General features: G+C 33.7%; 1 protein-coding gene across 1 annotated transcript; it reads left to right on the forward strand.

Moving 5' to 3' along the window:
- The first annotated feature begins 6813 nt into the window (after positions 1–6813).
- LOC137825934 (pentatricopeptide repeat-containing protein At5g48730, chloroplastic) lies at positions 6814–11396 on the forward strand. Its single transcript, XM_068631746.1, has 3 exons — positions 6814–7310; positions 9764–10170; positions 10607–11396. The coding sequence occupies exons 1-3, from the start codon at positions 6891–6893 to the stop codon at positions 11319–11321; spliced, it is 1542 nt and encodes a 513-aa protein (XP_068487847.1). The 5' UTR covers positions 6814–6890; the 3' UTR covers positions 11322–11396.
- The last annotated feature ends 12305 nt before the right edge of the window (positions 11397–23701 follow it).

The following is a 23701-nucleotide window of genomic DNA, read 5'->3' on the forward strand; positions in this document are numbered from 1 at the left end:
GAAAAGAACCGAATTCTCAACAAGCGTTCAGAAATAATTCTTTTGACATAAACCATATTCAAAAGACCAACAGTAAAACACAATCTGTTATAAAGAATTTAAGAATAAAACTTTATTGAATAGAAACTATTCTAAATTTATTGCAAAATCATGATAGAATCAACCCCAAAGAGTTTAGTCTTCCATACGGAGGCAAAATGAAAGGAGTACTACGAAGAAAATAAAAAACTAAGAAAACCCTAATGTTCTCCGTCAAACTCTGAAGCTTGATGAATTCTTCATGAAGCTTGTATCTTTTTTATAGGTTTATTCTACTGCAATAATCTGATAAATATATCTTTGTTAAGACAAGTTTCAAACTTTCCAGAATTTTTGCATTTTGTTTCCTATTTAATTGCAAATTTGTTTCTTCGTATCTTCACGAATGATTTGCTTCCAATTTTGTTTATTAGATATTGTAGATTTTATTCTCTAAATTCTTTTGACTCAGATTTCTTTTTCCATTTTGATTCAAGGGAACAACTTAGGCTTTCATGTATTGGGCTCACTCGCAAAGGTAGACAATTCCTTCAGACCATCTACTCTAGCTAAAAATATAAAAATTAGCATAAATAAACTCAATTAGATGAATCTCAATTAAAAGAGTGAATTTATTCGTGATTACAATCCAATATTCTATTATTAAAACTTTAAAGTGTAAATAAAATAATGTTCATCAATTACCCAATATAAATATCTTCTACCAAAACATAATTTAAAATGTTGATTTGACAACCAAGTAAAACACTTTTCATACATACGGATTTACAGAGAAACAATAAATTTAATTCTTTCTTACTTAACAATAAACACAAATGTATCACCATAATAAACCCCAACCATTTAAGAGTATTTATTTAGAATCAGTAAAGTTTTATGTTTGTAAATAGAATCATCAAGGTATAACCTTGTTCTATACACCCATTTTATACCAATCATACATTTGTTCTTCATTATTGAAATGAGTTCCCAAATATCATTTTTTGTTAGCCATAGCCAACTCCCCTTATTCCATTTTATTTGCATTGAAACTTCTTCATAACAACAAGGTTTATTAACCTCAAAGCTACATTTTTCATAAATTTCAAGCAAAGACTTAGTTTTGAGCATTTGAGAATCAGATTATATACTTTTACTTTCATTTTCCTTTTGTATGTTGTTCTTCAGTCTTTATGCTTATGTGAACTTGATTATTTTTCCAATCCAAATATGCATTCTCCTCAAATTGAATATCACTCTAACCATAATATAATTTAACTTTAGATTCTACATTCAATAACTTTGGATCTTTTAGTCAAAACAAAAAATTTACCTTTCCATTCACCTGAACATTTTTTTCCAAGCTTCACTTTGGTTTGAACAACCCTATCCAAAAAGGTGAAGATACTTGAATTTTGTGTCATGCAATTTGTGCAACCATGATTAACATAAAATACATTCTTTGAACTGGTAATATAGGATTGAGTGGTGATGACTATTTTACGGAAAATGTATCGTGTCAAAAGTAATAAATTTGTTCCTAAGGACGGATATCGAACTCATAAGGAACAGTTGAATTCGCAAGTATAATATTCACTAAATAGAAAATAATATATAAAATTTTGTTGGATGTTTGTTGTGTATGATCTTGCAAGAATGTAAAATAAAGCAAAGTAAAGAGTTGTTTGATTCAATTGGGAAAATTGAGATTGGGGTTCATCATTCTCACCCTTTTGTATTTTGAAAAGCATAATAATATTCTATCTTTGATTGATATTGATGTCTATCTAAAATTCATTTATATCGATTCATCACATATAAAATTATTAGTCTCCTAAATATCGATTCTTCGCATATTTATAAAAACTCTCACTACAAGAAAATCATTAAATAGAAACTAATTTTAAAGACAAAAAATAATTAGTTGTTATATTGACTAAATTATAGAGACCATTTTAGAGACTGAAAAAGTTTTTGGTTTCTAAATTAGTTTCGAATATTGTTAAATAGTTTATAAATTGGTATCTAATTAGCTACCAAGGTTTAACTACCAATTATTTATATTCTAAATTTGGTAGCAAAAACCTTGGTAGCTAATTAAATACCAATTTAGAAACTATTTAACAATAACAAAAACTAATTTAGAAACCAAATTTTTTTTTAGTCTCTAAAATGGTCTCTAAGTTAGTCAATATAACAACTAATTATTTTTTGTCTCTAAAATTGGTTTCTATTTAATGATTTTTTTGTAGTGTCCTTATCATTACGAGCATATGTAGATAGAAATTAACATTTCAAATATTCCTAACATTCAAATATGTTAGGCATTATCATTTAGGTCAAATGCTTAGAAGTATTTTTTAATCAAATCTAATGATCAAAATCATGATAAAAGCGTTGAGAATAAAACGACAATATCAAATATCAATTAAGACCAAAATATTATGTTTAAATATCACCTCAATACATAAGAGTTTGAACAGATTACTCTCAGTCCCAAAGGATAGAATTAGTCGCTCATGTTGGTCATTACAAGCATGGAAAGCAAGAAAAGAAGATCCAGGATGTTTCTCCTTGACGGTTGTCTCCTTTAGGTTTTTCTATCTCCTTCTATTATCCCAATTTATCTTTAGGGTTATGTCTCACACCTCATATTTAACCTAATTGGGTTTAGACTAAGTAACTTCTGGCTTGGACGAGTCTGGGGTCGCTTGGGCGAGTTCCTCTGGAGTGCATATGGCCTAGGCATGTTTGGGCGAGTTTTGAGCATTCCAACCTTCCCTTTTCATCTTGTTTATTCTCCTTTAGCCCTTTCATCTTCATTTTCCCCTAGAATCTTGAAATTAACACAAATTTGGGAATAAATCATTCTTATTCATATTATAATCACAAAATATGAAAAAAGGTTTAAATTAATAAATTAGAGGTTAAATTATAGTTATTTTATCAATAAATATCCTTAAGTACTTGTATTTTAATATGAAATATTACTGAAATATGACACTTATCTATGACCACAAAAAAATCATCCTCATTTTAGGTTGCTTATAGTTAAAGTTGGCTTTAATGCATATTGTGGTTGAGTTTGATTCTCCTTAAATCTACAACACCACTCTTTATGTCCCCAATTTTTTCAATTGTTAGATTGAATTTGTGGTTTCCCCTAACATTAACAATCTTTTGACATGATTTTGTTCTTTTGCGTATAGTATGAGGATGAAATTTACTCCATGGAACTGATTCATTAAAACTAGGGATGGCAATAGGGTAGCACAAATGCAGGTTTGTTAACATTTTACCTTAAAGTAACTGATTAAATGAGAAAATGGTGTCCAAGTAGCCCCAAATCCTATATCTTGGCCTCCTAGCTTCATAAGAAGAAGTTATATTTAGTTGGCAAATAAAATTTAGAAAATTCTCAATAGAATATGTCAGTTAAATTTTTTTTAGATCAAATTAAAGTCTTTCTTAAATCAAATTTATGTGTAATATATCAGTGTAACTAACAATCACCTTTTTTTTATAATAGTCTACCATTGAAATTTGTCAATGAAACATGTCCAATAGTGCTAAAATTATCAAATTATCTAAATAGTTTCACTTCTCCTTAAAAGAAAAAACTATTCAACCACAATAAATAAGTTTGTTTAGCTAAGGAGAACATATTGCAAATCAGAATGTAGTTTAATTTTCTTAATATATTACCTCAAAGTAACTAAATAAATGAGAATCATGATTTTATTTTACAATAACATAGCAAACTGATAGTGTAGGAAGTATTTGTAAAGATGTTAGTAAAAAAAAATTACTCTGTTTATTCTACCTCATCAAAAGATTCAAATAGAGGAAGCTCTTCCGATGTCCATTATGTTTCTAACTGCTCTTATGAATAGCAACAACTCTTGTATCTAGCCCAAAAGTTGGCTCATCCATGCATATGACACATTCATGATCTAAAACATAGTAACAATGAAACAACTTATAATGTTAACAATAAATGTATTGAGTTAAAAATAACATGGCCTACACATATAACTTATTTATTTGTTATTTAAAAGCTTTTGAGTATTCAGATCTAAAATGGATTGATGTTTATTATTTTACAATAAAACATCAAACTAATAATGAAGGAAATATTTGAATTTGGGGAAAACTAAAACATGTTTAGAAGTTGAATGAACTGATTCATTTAATTAATTGAAGGAAAAAAAAAGAACATTGTCACACTTGACACAACTCTTTTTCTTTTGAAGTCTTCCCCTGCAAAAAAATGCTTTGCTTCTTGTTTTATCCCTCGCTGCAATTGAACCCATATGTAGGCCTTAAGGAACCTCTGATAGCGGCAAACCATATTAGTTTGCGATTTGAAATTCAAATTCAAAATTTTCAACTATTGCTCAAACCTGTACCCACCAATATAACCATGAGCTAAAGAGAAATGGAAATGTAGTATTTTGGTAAAAAAAATATAAACTTTAAAAGACTAACACATGTGTATTGAAATTAGTCCAAAAAAGCTTTTGCGAAAAGTGACCAAAAAAAGTTTTAGAGCATGAATTAGGCAAAGACTAGAGCAAATATGTGTTATACAACGTCTGAACAGTTCAGAAATTTGTGAAATATTGCACTATGTTTTTAGGGTTTCCCTCACAATCACAATAATATTGTCAACCTACACCATGAAATAAATAAAAAATATAATAAAACGTCAAATATCTATGAAAAATGTAATATTTTTTTAGAGAAAAAAAATTACAACTTTCAAATACAAGTGGAAAGATCACAAATATAAGGGTGAAAGATTTGTTAATCATACTAAAATAGGGTTAAAAACCCTAATAAAAATCTCATGACACCAAAACAAAAGTTATTCATAATAAAATGGGGTAAAAAACTATAATAAACTTTTGATGACCAAAACTCAAAAAATGAAAGTTAAGGAAACAGGAAAGGAGTTAAAAATCATAAAAAGCTCATATGCAACCAAAACATTTCAATACGCCAATCAAGAAAGATCTTGCCGTGAATATGGAGGAAAAACATACAAACATTGACTAAAAAATGACATTGAAGAAAAAATCGAAAAACTATGTATCACAATTTCGGTAAAGACCTTTTCCTCAGCGTGGTTGAAGATACAATGAACGCATTTGTTGCAAATACACTAGGACAAAAATAGGGTAAAGCTAAGAGAAGGGTGACTTTGAGAGAAGAGACATGAAGCAACAAAAGCTAGAGAGTGCTTGTGAGAGAGAAATTGAGAAGTGAGTAAGTGAGAAATAAAGAAACGTGAAGGTTGGCAAAGAGTGAGACTAGGGCGCTGTTTGTTTCTCAGGAAAGAAAATCAATGATTTATCGTGTATAAAGAAAGTTGAAAAACCAAAGCAAAACGTTTTAAAAACACGAAAATCGAAACATTTTTTGCATTTAAAACTTTCTTCGCACAGTTGCAAAGAAAGTTGTATACATATATATTTATTTAATTAATTAATTTTAATTTACTTTTTTAACCTTTTAATTTTAAATTCAAATTATTATTATTTTTATTTAAAATAAAATTACAATTTAAATATAAAAATATAATAAAAATTATAAAAATAATTATTATAAAATAACATAATTAATTATATTATATATATGATAAATTATAAATATAAATAATAATAAAAATAAATATACTTTTAATAATAAAAAAATGAATTTATATAATAATTATATTAATTACTAGAGAGTAAAGATAAAAATAATAATGTTATTTAATATAAAAATAAGTTTTTTATCAAATATTTATAATTATAAATATTTTAATTAAAAATAATTATAATTTATAAATTAATTAATTTTTTAATAATTTTTAAATATAAGAATAAATTTTTAAACTTACATTTTTATCAATTAAAAAAAATATAATTTTAATGACATCATTCACAAACTTTCATAAACTTTTCTACACTTTTCACTCAATTTACTTAATTTAAACACCATAACTTTCTTTACACTTTTCCTTCAAATCATCTCAAATTCACTTCCTTATTTTCACTTCTTAATCTAAACAAAACATAATAAAAAAAGTGAAGAGGCACTAGTGTTTATACGTGCAATGTGTCGTGCTTATAGTGAACCATGATATTATGGTATGTGAGTGACACGTGTAAAAAAATCCACTTTTAGTAAAAAATAATTTTGATTTTTTTTTAAAGTTTTGGTGGTGATACTTGTTTAAAGTTAGTTTCATTTATATTATTATTATAGTTTCATTTGTATTATTATTATTATTATAGACTATAGATATGGATAGACTTGGTTTAAAATTCTTCTGTTTCAAAGCAATTGTTGTTATGCATTCTTTCACATTGTTTGCTATTGAATCTATGTATTACAAATAATAGCATACTCATGTTATTGGATTATATTCAAATTGCACTCTTATATTGCTTTTTTTTTTAAAAAAAGGCCTAAAACATACCGTACTAATTAATTCTTAAATTGAAATGAAGTAAGAAAAATCATTTTGTGTAAAATGACAATAGTATATTGGTTTTAAATTTTTAAAAAGTGTAACTAATATTAATATTTACATGCATTTAAACATTTAAATAATAGTAAGTAGATATTAAGAAATGGCCTTGTAATAAAAAAAAATGGGAATAGGATGATGATACATCCACCAAATGAAAAAACATTCACTTGAAATCCTAAATATTAATATTCTAATAATATTTATTTTATTTTTTATTTAAACTTTTAGTTATATTATTATATTATTAAAGTGGGTTCTGAAGTTAATTTAATATTTTGAAAGAGTGTAAAAGAAATATTTTTCAAATAGATATCCATGTTCTGTCCGAAGGCCAGAGACCAACCAAAACCCAATGGCAGCTGCATCACTCTCCACTACCACACCCGGCGTCCCTCCTTTCCCTCCACCAATCTCCGCCCGTCGAACCGCCTCAACACGAATCCAGGTATCACCCCGACCCGACCCGGAACCCTCTTCTTCTCCTTCCTCTACGGCGCTGACGGTGGTGGACGAGCGGACGCGGCGAATAGCGAGGGAGTTGGAGGAGCTGAAGAAGCGGGAAGCGAAGGAGCGGAAGGAATTGAGGAACCAAAAGCTAGCGTCGCAGAAAGCGGTATCGGTGATTCTGTGGAGAGAGGCGACGAAGGCCGTGATTGATAAGAGTGGTAGAAAGAAGAAGGGTCCCATCAACGCCAAGAAGCTTCTTCCCAGAACTGTCCTCGAAGCACTCCACGAAAGAGTCGCGGCTCTGCGCTGGGAATCCGCTCTCAAGGTTTTTCAACTTTCTTTGCTTCTCTTTTTCTTTGTTGGGATGTTTGTGTCATCACTCTCTATTAGCTTGTACTGTGAATGAGATTAAAGTTGAATTTGGGTGAATACTCAAATTGTTCTTCTAAATTGGGATGGCAGAATGGTATATTTGGTCCTATTGCTGTTTCATGTTAGTCCTCAAGTTTAACAAACTAAAACAATATTTGAAAGTAGCGTTTGTCTTTCACATTAGACTTGTTTCAAGTAGATTTTTATGGGTAAATGAACAATTTGGTCCTTAGATCATGTGAGAGACTATGGCAATTTAATCCTTCAAAAGAACTAAACATTTTTTAATCCCTGTAAAAAGAGTCCTTCAAGTATAACTTCTCTTTGTCATGAAACTATATTTTTAAGGATCAATTTGATACTAAATCAGGGACTATTTTGTTATTAAGCTATATTATATGAGACATCAATTTGAATTTTTTTAATTAGATTTTTTATTATTTCAAAACATTAAATTGATAGTGTTTCTGATGGTCATTTATCCATTTTTTAATGTTATCTTTTAAATTTAAAGTGCAATTTACTTCCTGCATATATGAATTAATTTGTATTTTAATAATAAGATGATACATGTATGTATAATGTAGGTGATAAATTGCATTTTAATAATAACATGTCCAGTATGCCCCTCTTGACTAGCTCCATCCATCGTATTTTCTCCAATGTTCTAATCTTTCCATGATTTGTGCTCTGTTTAACTGAAACACTTCTAATTTTAGAAAATAGATAACTTGTTTTTCGAAAACAGTAAATAAACAAATACGTAGTGTTGGATTGTGTGACGACTCAGGGAAGAGAACACAAACCTATTATTTTTTATATTTTACACTAGGTGATTATCTTTGGTAGAAATGAGATGAGAGTTGAAGGTTAACCGAGAGTTGGTGAAACAGATAGATGGGTTTGTAATTATTCTTAGTATAAATTGTTACTCTCAGTTGTTTCTTTGTTATCGTAGGACTCCATGCTTGTAAGTTTTGGAGTTGACTAGATTTCCATTTAAATGGATTATGTTGTGGCTGTGGTAATATGAGGTTGGAATTTGGTTAGAATAAAAAAGAAAAGGATGAGAAATTTTGACCATGATAATCTTTGGTTTAATTATAATTAAATTTTGGTAACTTTTTGAGTAAGTAGTTCAATAAATGGATGTGAAGAGGAAAACAACTGAGACTGGTTCATAAGAAAGTATAACTTTGATGGATGAAACAAGATATCTGTTTGTCAAACAACTTAAATGTAGGAAAAAAGTATAGAGTTATGCTCTAAATACAGCAATTAAAAGAACAAAACATGGCAGATGAACATGGAAAATAAGGCAAACGGCAGAGTGCTACTCCTTCCTTAGGACTAAACCTCGATGAGTTTCGGTCACAAAGTCAATGTGCTCTACACCCAAGGACTAATCCTTGGTGAGTTTCCATCATAGATTTAATGGTGCATCTAGCTTCCCACATAATCTACCTATTCCCCATGGTTACCTGCCTCCTTTCTCCAATCTTCTAGTTGCTCGTGTGAATTCTGTTAGACTGAACTTTAGCAGACTTTTCCCCGCAATCTCATACCCACCATTTCTGCCTCTGCTTCCCTTGTTTCTCTGCTAAATTAGAATTGGCCCACCATCAAATGCAGCAGTGGAAAGTTCTGTAAAAACACTGGGGCAGGAAAAAATACCTACCACATGCAGTGTTTATCTCTTGTTTAAGACTCTGAAGATAAAAACAACCCGTGCAGAGAGCTTTGGCCATAACAACTTTTTGCTTAATTGAATGTTGGGTAGCTTTTTGGACAAGTAGTACATTGGATAGGTGTAAATGGAGTTAAACATATTTATTGAAAAAACTCATTTATTAATCTAGTAACTTAATGTATAGAGGATCGGGATTATTTTCAATGTCTAGTAGAACATGTAAATGTGTTCATTGGCATACTCCTAGCAAATTTATAACCTCCTATTTGTTTCCTCTCATCGTCCGTGTCATTTATTTATCAGCTAGCTGAAGAGTATGTTAGTCTCTTGCTGTCTCTCTCTCTGTGCCTCCTTTTATATATTTTATTTTAATCCTCTACCTATATATATAGGGCAGCAATTGAGTAAGTGCCAATACATATTTGGGTCCTGTTCAGGAAATATGAAATGTTGAAGGAAGAAAGTAAATATACAGGGGAACATATTTGCGTTGGGATCTAGAAGATAAGTTGAAAAATGTAGCAGCATAAGGAAGAGTTAAATTGATGGTGGAAATCTTACTTACAGAATTGCTGTTCAAGGATTTCATACTTACGAACATGAATTTTAAAACTATGGTTGAAATGCTTTGCACTTAACTCTATCACACTCTGGTGGAACTATCTTTCTATAGGAAGACTTCATAATAATATTAAAGCATACTCTCATGGTTTCAGGTTTTTGAACTACTGCGTGAACAAATCTGGTACAGCCCTAACACTGGTATATACATTAAGTTAATAGTCATGCTTGGAAAATGTAAGCAACCTGAGAAAGCTCATGGGCTCTTTCTAGCGATGGTTGATGAGGGTTGTGTTTTGGACTGTGAATCGTACACTGCATTGTTGTCTGCCTACAGTAGGAGTGGTCTCTTGGACAAAGCTTTCACTCTTCTTGAGGAAATGAAGAATACCCCTGGTTGTCAGCCAGATGTACAAACTTATTCAATCCTCATAAAATCTTGCTTACAGGTTTTTGCCTTTGACAAAGTTCAGGGTCTTTTATCTGACATGGCCAATCATGGAATCAAACCCAACACAGTTACCTACAATACTCTTATTGATGCTTATGGGAAGGCAAGAAAGTAAGTTTTTACCTGTCTCTCTTTACCTTCTGATAGTAATACATCTACAATCTGGTTGCTAACAGAAATTGGAAAAGTAATTAAATTGACTACCCTACTTTTACGTCATACTCTAGAATTTAAATACAAGAAAAAGCAATTGAGAGAACGGAGATTCAATCTTTTTGAAGTAAAGGTAGTTAGTTTATTGGCAGACTTAGCCTTATGATTGCCGTAACTGAGCTCTTTCACGATGTATTTATGTTAGGCACTGATGCACCATCATCCATTCCTGGATCCCCCCTGCCTCTTCCCTTCCAAGTAAAATTGAATTATTCAAGTTGTTCCATTTTGATTTAGTTGTTAAGCTTGTATTTTATTCTTTCAGCAACCAGCTGTAGCATGATTTAGTATCATATTTGCATATCTGTAATATAGTTATCCTTTTTCCTGAAAGGTTTTCAGAAATGGAATCTATACTTGTGGAAATGCTCGCTGACCGGGATTGCCAACCCGATGCATGGACCATGAATTCAACACTAAGGGCATTCGGCAACATTGGACAAATTGAAACAATGGAGAAGTGTTATGAGAAGTTCCAAACTGCTGGCATCCAACCTAATGTTCAGACCTTCAACATTCTCTTGGATTCCTATGGCAAGGCTGAGGAATACAAGAAAATGAGTGCTGTGATGGAATACATGCAGAGATACCATTACTCTTGGACAATTGTGACCTTCAATATTGTGATTGACGCTTTTGGGAAGGCTGGGGATCTCAAACAGATGGAGTACTTGTTTAGACTAATGCGGTCAGAGAGAATAAAACCTAGTTGTGTTACACTATGCTCACTTGTGAGGGCTTATGCACATGCAGGTAAGCCTGAAAAAATTGGTGGTGTCATGCGATTTGTTGAGAATTCAGATGTATTACTGGACACCGTATTCTTTAATTGCTTGGTGGATGCTTATGGGAGGTTAGGGTGTTTGGCTGAGATGAAAGGGGTGCCTGAGATGATGAAACAGAGTGGTTGTAAACCTGATATCATTACTTATAGAACCATGATTAAAGCTTATTCTTTTAAAGGTATGGATGCCCATGCTAAGGAAATCAGAGAGCTCCTTCCTACAGTGACCAGGCCTTCACTGAGAAGGGATAAGCCTGACTTCTGATAAAAAAAATATACTGATATTTCTGATCCAATTTGTTTGGTTACCAATTATCATTTTAATTGTTCATGCTTGCTATATGCCTTCTACTTTCAGTGGGTTGTTTCCAAACTTTTTCATCTTTAAGATATATATATATATATATATATATATTATTTTCATCAAGCTTCTGCAATGAGAGGCTGTATTTTGAAAAACTATATGTTATTAGTGTTTCTCACTGTATATTCGATGGAAAACTTTCAAAAGTATTTGTAGAAAAAGAAAATAAATTAAAACAAACTTTTTTTACAGGTTAAAATTAGTTTGTATATTCGATGGAAAACTTTCAAAAGTATTTGTAGAAAAAGAAAATAAATTAAAACAAACTTTTTTTACAGGTTAAAATTAGTTTGTATATGAATTAATTTATAAAAATATTTTGGCATTAGTTTTTTCAAAAAAAGTTAAGTTTATGTTATGTAAAATTTATTTTTATCATATTGAAAATTTTATTTTATTATTTTCCGTTCTCCATTAAGTGTTTTTGCAAATGCAAAGGAAATAAAATATAAAGAGACTATTATATTAAAATTGCAAAGGAACTAATAATATTTTCTTTTTCTTTTCTATACCCAACAATCATTTGTTTCATTTTTATAATTTTTTTAGTCCGTACGAGTTTAGATGGTAAGCCCTAAAAAATTTAAAATTATATATGTATAGCAATAAAAAATTACAATAGTATACCTAAGTACTATAACAAATTATTTTTAAATATGAATATAAAAATGTTTGCATACCCATAAATAATTATACTTAATTTTTTTTAATTAAGTTATTATCCTCCATTTACTTTTCCCTTACCAAAGACACAAGAATCACAACAAGTTATTCTGTCAAAATTCTAAAGGTAAAATGAATTTGTGATTGTTCTATTTTTTTTTTCCTTCGAAATTTGATACTTAGACACCGCACACAAGAACTCTTTTTTCTTTTTTCCATCCTTATTAGTCTCAAGTCCTCTAAAAGCCTCATTATTGGTCCGATTTTGTTACCATCAAGTTTGTGTGAAATGATAAAAATGTTCTTAAATAAGAGGGAATCTGATCAAAATACATTTCATAATCTTTTTTCTGAAATATATTTCTGGAATACTTCTATGAATTTCAGAATTTCTTGTTTAGAATACGTTTACAGATTTTATTTTCCATAATATATTCTTTGTATCTCGGAATTACTTTTTTGAAATGAGTTTCTAATTCTATTTTTGAAATTTTATTTCTAAAACATAAAAATCTATTTTAAATTTTCTTTTTCTAGAATGTATTTATTTATTTATTTTGGATTTTCAATTCCAAAATGAAAAATAATTTATGGGGTGAGAATTAGTCATTTTCTGGTCCTCGCACTCAATGATTTTAGACATCAAATCAACTTTTGAAATTTTAAAATTATGCTCCTTCTGAAATTTAAAATTCGTATTTAAAAAATATATTCTAGAAAAAAAAACTATAATAGTTTTTATGTTCCAAAAATGAAATTGTTGAATAGAATTGGAAAACCAAAATTCCATTATGGAAAAGTAATTCTGGAATATAAAAAATATTTTCTAAAAAAAATCATAAAACAAATTCCAGAAACATATTTCAGAAAAAAATTTCAAAAAACTGTAAAAGACATTTTTTATCATCTCGCATTAGTAGTTGGGTGCACCTAACAGGGTTGTTGCATTTTTCATCCTCCATGTTTTTAAATTTGCACCCTCATGAGAGAGAAATGACAAAATTATCTCTAAAAAATTATATTTTGAATTACATATTTTGATATGTATTTTTATATAAAATATACTATCCAAAATATATTAATACATTCTGAATTATACAATTTTATATGTTTTTTTGAAATTTGAAATATTTTTTCAAATATATTAATACATTCTGAATCATATATTTATGTGTATTTAGAATATATTTTTTAGATTATAAAATATTTCTGAAATACAAATTTCAAAAGGATAAAATCGAAATTTTAATTTATATGGAAATAGGTTTAAAAACATGGGTTGGAGAATGCAAGGTCCTTCTAGTAATGTCTCACACTTTAAAAGTGACCTTGCACACTCCACACCAAGTTGCTGAAGTTTCAATTCTTTTTGGAAGACAATTGGCGAATACAATTCTTTGTTCTTGTCAATGAAGTTTGATTCCCTGCTTAAGTCCAATTTTAGTTTTATAGTCTAAGATGCGAATAATTTTAATAATTTGATTTTTTTCATATATTAAAAAGTTCGACAATTGTAATCCTTATAATTTTATTCCAACTTATATTAACAATGAGAAACAAAATAACCAGCTAACTTTTTAAATTTGCAAAGTAACTTTTTGTGATTTATTTTATTATTTAATATGAAATAGTATGCTAGCTATGTAATGAAGTTGAATAGAACTTAAAAACTTTTTTAAAATAATTTTGGAAACAAATAACTTTTTTAGACCAGGATGATCATTCTAAAGGAATAAATCACTTTACTAAAACAATGTTTGCTAGAGGGTTAACCAAATAGAATGATCTAGTTTAATAATAAAACAACATATAAACATGTTTATATATTACTAAAAAATTATTAAATAAAAATCAATTTTATATATAAAAAATAATTAATTATTATATTGAATAAATTAGATATTATTTTATATACTAAAAAATTATTAAGATCTAAATTAGTATCTAAATTTATAAACTAGTTTTAAATTCATATTTAATTAGCTATATTAATGTTTTAGCTACTAATTTTAAAAATCTAAAGTATTTGATAGCTAATTAGATATAATTTATAAATTAATTTAATTTTTTTATTAATAATAAAAATTACTTTAAATACAAATAATATTTTTAATCTTTAAAATAATATCTAATTTAATCAATATAATAATTAATTATTTTTTATTTATAAAATTAATTTTCATTTAATAATTTTGTTATTGTAATACTCATTAGTTTGAATTGCGTGATATCTGGCTCTTATTCAAGTAACATTTGAAGTATTCCACTGTAATTAATTTATTGTGACAATTAGATCAAACAACTTCCAACTAACCTTAATCATGAGATAAAGAGTATTATTTATACTTTTGATTTTCATAAGTATTTTTTTCCTTTTATTATTGATTTTCATGGATTAAACTCTCAACTGAGTTAACCATAACATAATATACTTGACCAGCAAGATCTAACATAATATACTTAAATTATTCGTACTTATATAAAATGATTTCATTTGTAAGAAAATAAATAGTTAATGTCAAGTATATGCTTATATGGAACAAACTATCTAACTTGAAACAAATTAGTATAATGCCATTACTATAAGAGAATATTTTATATGGATTATTTCTTATAGACATTAATTACTTATGAAACTGATGTTCATTTTACTACGTAAAAATGTTAAAAAAACAAAAAACTAAAGAGTGCATTCAATTGAGATTTAAAAATATTTTTAAATTCTTCCTTTATTAAAAACATATTGTAGAGTTTAATTGAGATTTTAAATATTAAAATAAATTTTATGGTATTCAATCAAGAATATCATGATTTTTATAGAGGAGAACAAAACCGGTAGTTTTTATGGTCCGATCGATGTCAGTTGAGCCAACCGTCGTGTTGGTAGACCTAGACCCTCGGGCGATCGAGGACAAACTGGTGATGACTTTCTACGGCAAGTGCACTGCGTTTTCAGAAGTAATAATTGTCCCTAAGGACGGATATCGATCCCACAAGGAACAGTGAATTATCGAGTACAAAACTCGCTAAATATAAAAATAGAACAATAAAAAGAGTTTTGAATTAATTGTGTTATGTTGGCACTGATCAATAAGAATACAAACAAAGAATTAGTTGCTTCAATTGGAAAAATAGGGATTAGGTTTCATCTTTCTCACTCTCATGTATTTTGATTAGCATGTCAATATTAAGTTCTTTGATTGAAATTGATGCCTGTATAAAAATCATTTATATTGATTCCTCGCATATAAAATCCTTAAGAATGTCCCCTAACTATTGATTCCTCGCATAATTATAAGAACAACTTAGAACGAAGCTCAGACGTTTAATAGCAATTAACATTTCAAGTCTATTCCTAGCACTCAAATATGTTAAGTATTGGTGTTTAGGTTAAAACCCTAAAAATACCTCCCGATCAGATTTAGGATTCTCAATTTGTCACGAAAAGTTAAAAGTAAAACAACAATACCAATAATCAATCAAGAACTGAATATTAATATATAAAATATCACCTCAATACATAAGAGTTCGAGCAGATTACTCCCAATCCCAAAGGGTAGAATTAGTCACACATACTTCTAGCACCTTCCATTCTCCCAATTGGGTTACAATTCACTCTATGGTGTTTTCCTCTCAATCTGGCACCCTAGGGTTGAACCTCTAGCCCCCTATTTATCCTACTTTTCTAGGGTTAGGTGGCTTGTTATGTCGCGCTAATGGGCTAAGTGATAAAACATAAAAAAGACACAATCTTTCTTTGCTTCTTTTTCCATTCTGGGACCTTTCAACTTTCTCTTTTTAGCTCAAATTATTCTCCTTTACTCCAAATCTTCAATCGTCCCTAAAAATATGCAATTAACACCAAATTTGGGAATAAAATACTCTTATTCAAATAAATATCATAAAAAATGTAAAAAGGTATAAATTCATAAATTAGGGATTATTTTATATGTAAATTAACAATAAATCCTCATAAGTGTCTATATTTTAATATGAAATATTACTGAAATTATACACTTATCAACTGGAAGCGCAGGAACAGCTGAGGCGAGTATTGCTGATGGATGAAGAACACAATACTACCGTGGGGATGACCATGGCAGCGGTCGAGGCCGAGATAATGCACGCTGCGCTAAAGAAGAACGTAGATTTGTTTGCATGGACATCGTCCGATATGCCGGGAGTAAGCCCGAACATCATCACGCATAAACTGTCAGTATTTAAAGAAGCCCGACCGATCTCCCAGAAGAAGAGAGATTACGGCGATGAAAAACGCCTAACAGTGAAGGCAGAGGCCGAGAAGCTTCTGTCGACCGGGTTCATACGGGAGGCCCGATACACGACTTGGCTGACCAATGTCATCATGGTCACCAAACCGAACGACAACTGGAGGATGTGCGTCGACTACAAAAACCTCAACAACGCATGTCCGAAAGACTCCTACCCCCTACCCAACATCGACCGCCTGGTGGACGGGGCAGCTGGCCATAAAATCTTGAGCTTCCTGAATGCTTATTCTGGCTATAACCAGATAAGTATGCACCCCAAAGACAAGGAGAAGACGTTCATGACGGTCGACACCAACTACTACTATGAGGTCATGTCGTTCGACCTCAAGAACGCATGGGCAACCTACTAGCACCTCATGAACAAGATCTTCAAAGGGCTGATCGGCCGATGTGTAGAGGTCTACGTGGACAACATAGTGGTGAAGTCCGACTCTTTCGACCAACACGTGGAGGACCTCCAGGATATGTTCAAGGCCCTCATAGGGGCCAACATGAAGCTCAACCCCGAGAAGTGTACATTCGGAGTTGAGGGAGGGAAGTTCTTGGGCTTCATGCTCAACCATAGAGGGATAAAGGCCAACCCCGACAAATGCCAAGCCATAGTCGGCATGAGAAGTCTGAAAAACATCAAGGAGGTGCAACAACTCCTAGGGCGCCTAACAACCCTCTCCAGATTGGTCTCCTGACTGGCCGAGAGGACGAGACCGATGATCCAGCTACTTCGGAAAGCCTTCAAGTTGAGCTGGGACGATAGATGCAAGGAAATCTTCAAGCAGCTGAAGGATTTCCTAACATCTCCATCATTCATACAGAAATCGAGACCCGATCAACCCATCCTGGTCTACCTGGCAGTTTCGGAAGAGGCAATCAGCGTTTCATTAGTGCAGGAGGTCGAGGGCAAGGAATGACCAATATACTTCGTCAGCCGGATGCTCCACGCGGTCGAGACGAGATATCAGATGATCGAGAAGGTGGCGCTCGCCCTGGTCCTCACGGCAAGGCGAATGTGCCCCTATTTCCAAAATCATTCAATCACTGTAAGGACCAACTACCCAATCTTTAAAATTTTGTCTAAACCGGACCTTACAGGGAGGATGATAGGATGTTCGGTCGAGTTGTCCGAGTTCGACATTCGTTATCAACCACAGGGGGCTATCAAGTCCCAGTGCCTGGCTGACTTTTCGGCCGAGCTAACACCACTACCCACCCTGTTGGTCGGGTGGACACTCTATGTGGATGGCTCATCCAACAAAACAGTTTGTGGAGCAGGAGTCGTCTTGGAAGGACCGAGCGACCTCCTCCTGAAGCAAGCACTCCAGTTTGGATTTAAGGCGACCAACAACCAGACCGAGTACGAAGCCTTGCTCTTTGGGCTAAACCTAGCCTACGACATGGGAGCACGCGAGGTCGTGTGCAAAAGAGACTCCCAGGTTATGGTCGTCCAGGTCAAGGGAGAGTTCGAGGTGAAGGAGACTTTACTACAACGTTACTACCATGCTGCCCGAAATAACATCTCCCGGTTCAACAAAGCACATTGAAGCACATACCAAGGGAGGAAAACAAAAGGGTCGACGCCTTGTCTAGGCAGTCGGTCACCAAGAAGAAGAGCCACCAGAGTTCAGTCATACATATATGGCTGAGGCACCCAGTGTGTCCGAGACCGAATATCTTGCAATAGCCGAGGCCGAAACTGATAACTGGATGACACCTATCATCCAGTACCTAGAGGATGGCACATGCAAGCCAAAACAAGAAAAAACGATGAAGCAACATTGTACCCAGTACACCATGATAAACGATGATTTATACCGAAGAGGCTACTCGGCCCCCTTGCTGAAGTGTATCACCAATAAGCAGGTCAAGTATGTCCTAACCGAGATCCATGAAGGAGTCTGCGGAAACCACTCAGGGGCACGGACGATGACCTCTAAAGTATTGAGAGAAGGCTACTACTGGCTAACCGTCCAGGGGGACTGTGCCGAGTACGTGAAAAAATGTTCAAAGTGTTAGGAGTTCGACCCCCTCCACCATACTAAGCCGGAAGAGCTGCACAACCTCATCTCCCATGGTCGTTTGACATCTAGGGGATGGACATCATCAATCCTTTCGCACCAAGAAAAGGGCAAACCAAGTTCCTCTTAGTTGGATTCGACTACTTTACGAAGTGGATCGAGTTCGAGCCACTTGCATCCATCTCGACAAAAAACGTTCAGAATTTTGTCTAGAGAAGCATCGTGTGTCGAATCGGCATTCTGAATACAATTATAACTGATAATGGCCGACAATTCATTGACTGGGGACTTTAGTCCTTCTACGAAGACCTCAGTATCAAGTCAATCACAGCCTCAGTCGAGTACCCACAAACCAATGGACAGGCCGAGGCTGCAAACAAGGTCATACTAAATGAGCTGAAGAAACGCCTAGGCAAGGCAAAAGGTCGAAGGATCGAAGAGCTGATAGAAGTACTCTGGGCATACAGGTGCACCCCCCAGACAACCACCAAGGAAACGCCATATAGCCTGACGTACGGGACCGAGGTGATGATCCCGATCGAAGTGGGTGAGCCCACTATACGAAGGCAAGTGTTCAACCTCACCCTAAATGAGGAAAGCCTAGCGGTCAACCTCAATTTTGTAAGTGAGCTTCGCAACAAGAGCAAGATACGGGAGACCGCGTGCAAGCTTCGGGCTTCAAGACAGTACAACACAAAAGTCTAACCGAGGAGCTTCCAAAAGGGAGATCTCGTCTGAAGGATGCGCAGCGATGCGAGAAAAAACGACGGGAAGTTCTCGTCTAACTGGGAGGGGTCTTTCCGAGTCCGAGAAGTCGCAAAGTGGGGAGCTTATCCTTATAATGGCTCTTGGAAAAAATTGTACCAAGGACGTGGAATGCCACACACCTTAAATTTTATTACAGCTGAAAAAATAAAGTCACGCACTCTTTTCTCGCTCTACCTGGGAGGTTTTGACGAGGCATTTTTCTCAAAGTACTAGTATCATTCTCCTACAACTCCTCGGTTCGATCTGGATGTAGCCTTAACCGGCATACCCTGTCGAGACCGATCAACTAGGTTTGATCTGGATGAAGCCTTAACCGGCATACCCTGCCAACACCTCTAACTCAGCTTGGTTTGGATGTAGCCTTAACCAGCATACCATGCCGAGACCGATCAACTAGGTTTGGTCTGGATGAAGCCTTAACCGGCATACCCTGCCAACACCTCTCACTCGGCTCGGTCTGGACGAAGTCTTAACTGGCATACCCTGCCGAGACTGATCAACACACCCAAGTTAACCTGATAACTTGGCACAAGTAAGCCTAAAATCAATCTATGGACGCACATTAATGGCCGACCGCCCGTTCAATTTGTTCGATTAAGCAATCACACCAATGGTCGACCACCCATTCAATTTGTTCGATTAAGCAATCACATCACCCTAAACCCTAAACCCTAAACCCTAAACCCTAAACCCTATTCAATTTATTCAATGAAGCAATCACATTAATGGTCGATCGCCCATTCAATTTGTTCGATTAAGCAATCACATTAATGGTCGACCGCCCATTCAATTTGTCCGATTAAGCAATCACATTAATGGTTGACCGCCCATTCACTTTGTTCGATTAAGCAATCACATTAATGGCCGACCGCCATTCAACTTGTTCAATTTTAAGTTATGCATTAAAGGCCGACCGCCATGCAAATAAAGGCTGACACTTTTAACTTGTGAGAATTTGTCTTAGAATCCAAAAAGACCGAAAGCATAATAAAGAAATAAAAGGGCGATACATTGAAGATAACAAAAAAGGGAGGCCACACCCCGACCTCGGAGGAAAGAGAAATGACAAAACAGAAAGGCCACAGCCCAGCCGAAGGCAAATCTAATCCTGGTTGTTTTCACGACCTTCGCCCTTTCCACCTTCGGTCGGCCCAACCTCCTGCGCCGCCAAAGCCCTCGCCTCAGCACTGGGCATCAGCCGACCCTGATACACCTCGTGGTCGAGGTCAAAGGCACCAGAGGCCGACGGTCCTCTAAACAAAACGTGGGCTTGTCACACAGCACGAAGGAGGCTCTGCTTCAACAACTCCTCGGTCTCCTCGAACTTGCGGTCAAGCTCGGCTTCGACCTCGTCCTTTGCAGCCTCGAGGGTGGCCAACTCAGTGGCCGAGGACGAGAGCTTTTCATCTCTCTCCTCAACCATCTTCTTCAGTTGGGTGTTCTCAGCCACCACCCTCGCCAACTCGATCTTCACCGCCGCCAAACAAAGACCAGCCTCAACAACCTTCTGCTGAGCAAGCTCCTTCTCGGCCGCCTCCCGAGCTATCTTCTCCGAGAGATCGGTGTTAGCACCCAAAGACTGCTTTAGATGACCCAATGCTTGGGCCAGTTAGTGCTCCAATCGAGATATCTCCACGGTATGGTGTTCTCTCTCTTGGATCCCCAACTGAACCAAGACAACCGAGCGACACATCATCTCCAGGCCACCCCAAAGTCATGAGGCTGGCCATTCCAGTAAAGAGGGAACCGAGACCTGTTGAATCAAGTGTGCTCAAGCTTTGAAGAATCCAAACCCTTTGGAGGTTGATGAAAGGCTGGATGTGCTTGTTGTTGCTGAGCTGTCTTTAGATAGGATTTGGAGTAGATTATATGTGTTAAATCCACTCTTGATTGAATCCAAAGCTTAAGCATTCTCAAACCTTTTAATTGAAAAGTGTTTTTCAAACTAAGTGAAAAACAACTTGTTGTTTTGTCGAAACAACCGATTGTTTTATACTTAGGAGTTTTTAGAGAGGTTGAAAACTGTTTTTGATGGTTGAATTGCTGTCAAACCAAAACAACCGATTGATTCGAGCATCCAACCGATTGTTTGTTTTGGGACCATAACAGAAAATTGTTTTGTGCTTTGACTGTGCATTAAATGATTTTATAACTGAATACACTCCAATTTTAAATGCTTTGACCAGTCTTTGAATGCAATAAATAGTTTGTTCAGATTTTGTAACAAACAACAACTGAGTTTTAATAAAAGAAAAACAGATTTGAGTTTTTCACTGATTTTGCTTTTGAAGAGTTGGAGATTGCTTGGATCAAAGAGAGTGTGATATAGGATTTTCATCTTGTATTGATTTCAGATCTTTTTTTAACAAGTGTAATCCTTTGTACTTTGAAGAAACTCTGCGTGTGAAGCTGAGAAGTGTTTTGTGTTCTTGAGGTTGTCAAGATCAACATTCTTAGTGGTGGTTGTGCTGAGCCAAAGGAAGTGTGTGTCTCGAGGGGATCAAGGTCATTTTTTTGTGGTTTTGTAAGTATTCTAGGGTTGATTGCTTAGTGGATTCACCAAAGGTTTCTGGGAAGACTGGATGTAGCTCTTGGTTAAGAGTGAACCAGTATAAACCTGTGTTTTCAATCTCTCTATCCCTTGAACTCTTTAATTTCAGTTTGTATTTGTGAACTGGTATAAACAACCGATTGTTTCTGCGAAACAACCGATTGTTTTTCTGGTGTTGTGCTTAATTGCTTTGTGTTTTTGGAAAACTGAATTCTTAATCAAGTTTTCTCGAAGTAATTTCATTCTAGACTTAAAAGTTTGCGAAAACCCTCTTTAAACCATTCACCCCCTCTAGTTTCAAGCCATACATTCTAACAATTGGCATCAAGAGCTTGGTTCTTGAAATTTATTCAAGTGTGATCCTAAAATCTTTTTAAATGGTTGAAAAGTTTTCTTTTGGGGAAGGTGCCTGTTTAAGCAAACCTCCTTTGTTCTGTGGAAATATAAATTGTGGTTCATAAGAATGAAATTCTTTGTTGAATCTATAAATAGAAAAATCTGGAATGTTATTACAAATAACTATCTCATGTCTATATTTGAAAATGTTTCTTCTGAAAGAGAATATCTTGATTGTGTAGCTATGAACATCATTGTATCTGCACTTGATTCTAATGAATTGCTCAAGGTTTCAGAATGTAGTTCTACCAAAGAAATGTGGAATACCCTTGAAGAGTATCACAAGAATCCAAGGAGTGCCTTGATGGAAAAAGAATAATCTTCTGCTGAATCTTTCTCTTCAGAATCCAAAAAGAAGGGTCATATTAAAACTGAATGTCCCAACAAAAAGAAGAAAAACTTCAAGAAGCATGAGAAGAAAGGAAAATCAAGAAGAGCTTATAATGATAACTCATCAAGCTCATCATCAAGTAAGGAAGAAAAGGCAAACTTATGCTTGATTGCTGAAGGAGATGATGAGTCATGCAGTTCAAGTGATGTAAGTTCATGTGTTTCTCTAAATGCTGAAAATTATAGTGAATTGCTTGAAGCTTTTCAAGAAACACATGATGAAGCTAATCGATTGGTTCTTTCAAACAACCGATTGAAAGATCTTAACAGCTGGCTTGACAAGAGAGTTAAGGAACTTGAAGAAGAGCTGGAAAAATCAAAAAAGGATTTTGAAAATCTGGAAACACATTGCAAAAACTCTTCTTGTAAGTGTGACACTCTCATTTGTGAAAATCTTGAAAGGAAAGTGCATTATCTTGTGAGTACTGTGGATAAGCTTTCAAAAGGAAAATCAAACTTTGAGAATTTCTTGGCATCTCAAAACTGTGTTTTTGGAAGATCTGGTTTAGGCTTTAATCCACAAAACAAGCAAGATAAGTTTTCAAAGAATTTTTCAAAACAGCCAGTAAAACAACCGATTGTTAAGTCGAAACAACCAGTTGTTACATGCTTTTATTGGATGAATAAGGCCATTCTGTTAGATTCTATAAAATAAGAAAATTTTCTGTTCCCAGAGGCTTTATGAAATGGATTCCTAAAGGTTGTGAGGTTTCAAACGATAAAAGTAAACCAAGTGGACCCAAATTTGAAAGGGGACCAAACCTTGTTGCTTGAATTCATGCTTATGAAGGGAATCTAGAGGAATATGAAGAACTGAGTCATTTGATCAGGTTCTTGGAAGAAATAGATTAACTTTGAAGCTGAATCTATGTTATGTATCAGTCCAAGGCTCTCAATAGTAAAAAGAGGCTTCTTGATCAAAAGGCATATGACTCATTTAAGGAACATCGCAAAGGATAAGACCTTACTTATCTCTATCTTTAATTCCTTTTTAAATTCATATTCATGCTTAAATATCTCTCTTAAAATGTTCAAATACATCTGTTTTGAATCCTTTCTGCTCATGATTAAAATTTCAAAATTTGTTTGTCTATTGCAGAAAAACAACCGATTGTTTCCTCAAAACAACCGATTGTTTTGTATCTGACAACACTGTGAAAGAATGAATTTAATTTTTTTTTAATTTCTGTCTGTTGCAGATATCAATTACGA

This window comes from Phaseolus vulgaris, chromosome 8 (genome assembly GCF_000499845.2).
Source record: "Phaseolus vulgaris cultivar G19833 chromosome 8, P. vulgaris v2.0, whole genome shotgun sequence".
Classification (NCBI taxonomy): domain Eukaryota; kingdom Viridiplantae; phylum Streptophyta; class Magnoliopsida; order Fabales; family Fabaceae; genus Phaseolus; species Phaseolus vulgaris.

Excerpts from the sequence above, each read along its gene's own strand:
- LOC137825934 (XM_068631746.1), top strand. The coding sequence starts at position 6,891 with ATGGCAGCTGCATCACTCTCCACTACCACACCCGGCGTCCCTCCTTTC. Across the intron at positions 7,311-9,763 it reads GCTGGGAATCCGCTCTCAAG|GTTTTTGAACTACTGCGTGA; the intron begins GTTTTTCAACTT and ends TCATGGTTTCAG. Across the intron at positions 10,171-10,606 it reads GCTTATGGGAAGGCAAGAAA|GTTTTCAGAAATGGAATCTA; the intron begins GTAAGTTTTTAC and ends TTTTCCTGAAAG.